This window comes from Streptopelia decaocto (genome assembly GCF_964273445.1).
Source record: "Streptopelia decaocto genome assembly, chromosome: 7".
NCBI lineage: Eukaryota > Metazoa > Chordata > Aves > Columbiformes > Columbidae > Streptopelia > Streptopelia decaocto.
Window position 1 is genome coordinate 49,982,300 of NC_138661.1, and position 6,126 is coordinate 49,988,425.

The following is a 6,126-nucleotide window of genomic DNA, read 5'->3' on the forward strand; positions in this document are numbered from 1 at the left end:
GTCTAACACTGCATCCTGGTGAGGCCCCACAGCATTTGTGCTGCTCTCCATTTTGCTTGGAGGAGCAAAGCCGGGTTTTCCTGTAACAATGAGTTTCTGGCTGGTGCCACAACACTATGCCACAGCAGTGCTGCTGTATTAATGCCCTGGAGAAGTGTCCCTTGCTTAAAACTGAACACAAGCTGCACAGTACCCCAAGAGAAATGTCTGTTCTCACAGGGAGCAAACACTAACTGCTGACTGCTTCTCTGAAGCACTTCCTCAGTTCTGAAACTGCGAGCCTGGTCACTTTGTGATGGCACCGCAGTGACCGGAGCAGCAGGGTGCTCTCACCCACGCAGGCAGCTGCCGTGGAGCCCCCAGGGCAGTATAGCAGCGATAGCCAAAGCCTCCTCGCAGCCAAACCACCACAGTTCTGCTTTGTTTGGGTTCAGTTCATTTTGGTACAACATTAACTTTTCACTTTTATTCATTCCGCTACTCCAGGAAGAAACCAAGCAAACCAAACGCGGGCTGTAACTCCGTTGATCCACAGCTAGCCCTTGCCGCTGGGCTTCTAACCCCCGGCCTCCCCGGCCTAGGGCGGGCTACCCGCTCCCTCCCGTGCGCAACTCCTCCTGTGCGGAGAGGCCTGGGCGCCCCGGGAGGCCACGCCGACCCCGGCAGCGAACAACGAGTGGCACCGCCCAGGCCGCAGCTCGGGTGCAACAAAATAGCCACAGACAGTGAGTGACCGAGACCCCGCGCTGAGGCGGCGCCAGCCCCGCTCTGCGCATGCGCCACCGTCTGCGCGGCGTCTGTTCGCGCGGCGGCAGCAGCAGCAGCAGCAAAGCCCGCAGCTTCCCATTGGCCTGCCCGCTCGTCCCCGGTGTGGCCCAATGGCAGCGCGTGTTGTTGAGAGGTGACGGGAAGAAGGCGTTCCCGACTTACTGCCCCTTCCCTTTCGCTGCCGCGCTGCCATCGCGAGCGCACGTCTTAGGCCTGTCTCCCGCGCTGCCACCTCCTCTCAAGTAAGCGCGCGGAGGTTCCTCCCCCCCCCCTCCCCTCTTTCCCGCGGGAATGGTCGCTCCCGACACCCACACCCGCTGCCGCCAGCGGACCTTGGGCGAGACCACTTTGGGCGGGAGGGGAGCGGGGAAATGGCGGCCATGTGCTCTCTCCTCCTGGGCCCAGGCTCGGGCGAACGCCGCGGGGACCCGGGGCGGGGATGCTGTCTGGGGCGCTAAGAGGTGTTCAGGAGGTCGCGGTGCCGCGTTCCTCCGGGAGCGGTGCGCGGTGGCAGCGGTTTCAGGCCGCCTGGCTGCCGGGGCCTGCAGACAGCGAAGCCCGGCGCGGGGCGGGGGTCGCTGCGGCTCCGCCGTGTGTAACGGGCTGCCGTGTGCGGGGCCGGTTCGCGGCCTCGCAGGTCGTGGGTTTTCATTCTGAAGTAGAGCAAAACAGTAGTAGCCGGGATGATGAGTTTGGCTTCCCTCAGTGAGGAGAGAAGCTTCCCTGAACGTGTAATTAGCATTAACACCGAAGACCCCATTAATTGTCCTGTTTTCCAGGATGCGTTACGTTGCAGCTTACCTTCTAGCAGTCCTCGGTGGCAATGAGTCTCCCACATCAAAGGACTTGAAAAAGATCCTCGACAGCGTTGGCATTGAGACGGACGATGAACGTATGAACAAGGTGGTATTGTCTCCTAATGCCAGATAGTCATGTCCTAGTCAGCACCAGACGTTGCAGCTGTTTCTTTAGTTGCCTTGCTGGTCATCTAGCCTTATTTTGTTGATATGTTCACTTATCATTGCTTGTTTGATTTCTAAACCCTTGTTTAACTAGTCAGAACTATTTGTAGAAGCTTTCTTATTTAACACCTGTCCTCCGCAAAGACATCTGTCAGTTGTTGCTGACTTCTGATTACTTAGCCTAAGAATTTTCAATGGGATGGTGGCTACAGATAAGTATGTATTGAAAATAAGTTCTGTCATGACATAATTTTTAGTTTACAGTTTATGTTTCATTTTGGCTTTTGGTCAGTATTGATTCAAAGCTAACACTTTTGAAGCCCTGATATTCAGTAATAAATTCTTACATAGTGTACGGCAAAGAAGGATTTGTTCATTTACCAGGAAACATAGGGAAGTTATAACATGGATGTTAAAGTTATTCAATATATATGTATTCAGTAATAATACGTAGGAAATTTTTGGAAATACTGAAAAAATATTGAAAAACAGGCTTTTTAAGAAGACAGTATCATAATTAGGATGTTTCTTGGAATTAAAAATAAATGGCCATTTAAAAAAAAAAGGTGTTATCACCTAGCTTATTCTTGTTTGCAGAGAGGTGGAGGAAAGAAGTTAGTTTTCCATGTGGAGATAGTGTTTTATCATAGGCTGCAACAAACAATGGGTTGACTAAACTGACACCGTCCTTATCATGCTTTGGGATGTTGGTTTGAACTTGTGGTGCTCCTTTTTTAAACACTAGTTATTTCAGCTTTGGCTTATTTATGTCTGTTTAATACCTTCATAAATTAGTTGTTTTCTCTGATCCTGCAATATCTAGAAAGCTGCTCTGGAATTTATTTGGGTCATGATTAATTAGTTCGTTTCTATTTGCATTTGCTGTATCTTATGCCAGTGTAAATCTAGTGAAGTCTTAGAAACACCTTCCTTCTGGGTGAGGGAAGCACACAGGCACAGCATTTCCCAGGTCACACTCTGTGTAACCAGGAGGTGCCAGTTGAAAAGCTCTTGGGTTAAAGCCCTTTGGCTTTGCTAACTCTGCAGTGCTCAGCACTGACTCCAGTTAGCAGAGACTCACCAGTAAGGTCTGTGGCATTCTCTTTTTTTTTTTTTTTTTTTTTTTCCCCCTCATCTCTGGTTATACAACAATGGTAGTAACATTAACGTTGTGACTCTCTGTTCCAGTGCAAGCATACAATAGCCAGCTTGGCTGTAACATTTGGTAAGGCTGGGAACAGGACCCTGTGGTTTTTGGTCTGGGGCCCAGTGCTTCAGAGCCTCCCAGTGGGTATTAAGCAAGATACGTTAATAGTCCCTCAGTGACTAGTAGACCATTAGTGGGATTTCCTAATTGGCTCCACGGTATATGTGTATCCTTTCTGCAAGGTTGTTGGATTCATTATGAGTTAATTGTAACAGATTTCATGGAAAAGCTTCCATGGAAAAGTGTAAAAGATTTATCTGAAGTTTTCGTTTCAATGTCCTGTTCATTTGAGAAATAAGGAATTTTGGGGCTGTATAATCAGCAGGATGGAGGCATTGGACGTGATAACTAATCAGTACTTGTTTAAATGTAGCTTATATTCCTGCTGTTTTGCAACTATTAACATTCTAAACTTAATTTACACAGGTTATTAGTGAGCTGAATGGAAAAAACATTGAGGATGTAATTGCTCAGGGTAAGTAGTCTCTGAGTGTCACAGATCATTGCCTCTGCTACTTTGATAACTTAAACCTGAGAGTAGAATTGCTGCCAACTTTCTGATTATTCATCAGTTTAGCTTTGCAGTTGAGGACTTCGATGCTGGCTCTCAGCTGACATGACTGAAATCCAGGTCCATTCTAGTTCCCTGCAGGTTGGTGCCAGTACCTGCTGGGTTTCGCTTGTGGACCACATTAAACTGGAAAACTTAAGCATGTGTGAGCTTACTGGTAGTCTGCTCATTATGTAGTTTTCTGGACATGTTGATCAGAGGAAATTAGCTGTTCTTCAAGTTCTCAGGGAGATTTTTTCTTTGCATTTACCCACTTGGATGCACCAATTATGTAGAAGAGGAAGAACAGACTTAAATGTAAATTGGTGTCAGTTCACATTAAGGATACAGTTGCATCTTCTGCAATTAATACAAGCCTCTCTAGTACACATCTCTTCCAGAGCTCCCCAATTCTGGCATTTCCTTTTCCCTAAGACAGGACTCTTGAGTGCTGACTTGTGTAGAAGCTTGTGCTCTTACCACAGCTGGAACTTTTAACATTGATTTGGCTGTAAGGCTGAAATAAAGCAGAGCTGAGGTAGTGCAAAGGTTTCTGACTGATCAGTTTCTATTTTTTTGCCAGTGCATAGGCACAAGGGAACTTTTATGCATGTATTTGCTTAAAGGTTGCCAGGACTTTGCCTGACCTTGCTATTACAAGCAGTAACTGGACATTTCTGTCCATGTGGTCTGAAGACCTAAGAGAAACATTACGCATGTGCTTGACACGCTTGTGCCATCTCTTTCTGAAATACTTTTTCTTTAAATAAATTGTTTTCTAGAACATACTGACATGCATATGAAACATGTTTGTTTACTTGGCTAGTTTATTAGAGCTTGAAGTAACAGAATTATTTAGAAACTGATTCCCAGAAATTGGAATACAGGCAAACATACTGTGTACGTGACCTTTGAATGCCAAGGGAGCCTCGGTATGTGAAAGGCAGATACCAGAGAATTAGCTTGCTTTCCTGAGATGAGCATAAATCAGAAGTCAGTTTGTTAATCTCTGAGGAGATGCAGTAGGGTGTTGCAGGATTTGTTTAAAATACAGTACTCTTTCCCATATATATACATTTTTGTCCCCATCCCCTTCTCTCCCATAAGTATAATCTAGTCATGCCCTCACAGTTCTCTATACTGTTTAAAAAAAAAAAAAAAAAAAGGTGAGGGAGGAAGCCAGTCCTGGCCATCTGTTATTTTTGAGAGGTGTATTATCAATTCTGGGCTATTATGCTGTATTGAGAAAACATAGTTTTTTCTTTAAGTGTAAAATTGGATGTGTTTGTAGTTATTTTTATATGACAGTTTTGGGAAAAAAAACACAGGACTTTGTGTACAGAAGAAAAATTACTAATAATGTGGGGTCAGTGTTCTGAGGATAAGCCTTTGTGAATCTTAAACTGTTGAGGTTTTTTTCATAGAATAGTTTATACTTATGGGTGCAGCCTCTTGATCCTTTCAGCTAATAGTGACAGGTTCAGTCCCTGAGGTATAGTATCTTCTTTTCTGTACTCTCTTCCTTTTCACCTTATCTCTTTGCTTGTGATGAGCATTTAAATACTTCCTCTTCTGTCCCACTCAGGTAACGGAAAACTTGCCAGCATGCCGGCTGGAGGAGCTGTGGCAGTCTCTGCTGGAGGGGGCTCTGCTGCTCCCGCTGCTGCTGCTGCTCCTGCTGCTGGTGAGTATGGGTGGAGGACCATTGTTACAGGGCAGTTTGGTTTTCTCTGTAGAAGATCTTAAAAGATCTTAAGAAGATCTTAAAAATCGAGTCCAAATTGCAAGGCTTTTCCACTTGAGCAGTTCACTATGTGATTGAAATGTAAACTGAACAGTTACTTTTCCTTTGGGCAATCAGAAGCATTTGCTCTTTATCCACCTTAAGACTGATCTGCCTTAGAACCAAAAATCAAACTTCACTGTGTTAAATCACACCCCTTCAATAATAGCGTGTCCCCTCAGTGTTTTTATTTAGCTATTGAAAAAGAATGAGGTCAACCATGGAGGCTGAAATACCAATAATACAGAAACTGAGAACACCAAAACATGCGTCTTAAAAATCTGTGGTGCAAAAAATGCACATACTAACAATTGGCTTTGTCATTTTCTTCCTTCAGCTGAGGAGAAGAAAGAAGAGAAGAAGGAGGAATCTGAAGAATCTGACGATGACATGGGATTCGGCCTATTTGATTAATTATTTGTTGTAGAGAAATTATTAAAATCCTTTGTTTTAAATTTTTTTTGAGTTTATTATTATAACCATACAAGTGCTGTTGGGTTCAGACAGCTGTTCTTAAAATAGCTTTGATAAAGTTTTGATTTTTATCTCTGTCTAAAACAGGTATGTGAATTTTATGACAAGCCATGGGACTCAACCATGTTAAAGTACTTAGGAAACAGCTAAGCTTCTGTGAACCTGGATGCTTGTTATGACACTCCTGTTTTTTAAACAGTATATGGAAGCTGAATCTGCCTGATGTTAATGGAAGTTCACCTTCTTCGTACTATTTGCTGCTCCAGTGACTAGGAAAGAGTCCCATCTATTGGGCAATAAAAGGATATATTTTAATCAATTCCAAAACACATGAAACTGAATGGACAGCAGGTTTGATACAGTCCAGAAGTAGTATAATTTC

The 6,126-nt window shown here is 44.5% G+C and overlaps 1 protein-coding gene across 1 annotated transcript; it reads left to right on the plus strand.

Annotated features, from left to right (window-relative positions):
• The first annotated feature begins 852 nt into the window (after positions 1-852).
• RPLP2 (ribosomal protein lateral stalk subunit P2) lies at positions 853-5,725 on the plus strand. The gene is made up of 5 exons (XM_082058527.1): positions 853-1,010; positions 1,548-1,671; positions 3,364-3,412; positions 5,073-5,171; positions 5,608-5,725. Exons 2-5 carry the CDS (start codon positions 1,549-1,551, stop codon positions 5,682-5,684), a joined length of 348 nt encoding a protein of 115 aa, XP_081914653.1. The 5' UTR covers positions 853-1,010; position 1,548; the 3' UTR covers positions 5,685-5,725.
• The last annotated feature ends 401 nt before the right edge of the window (positions 5,726-6,126 follow it).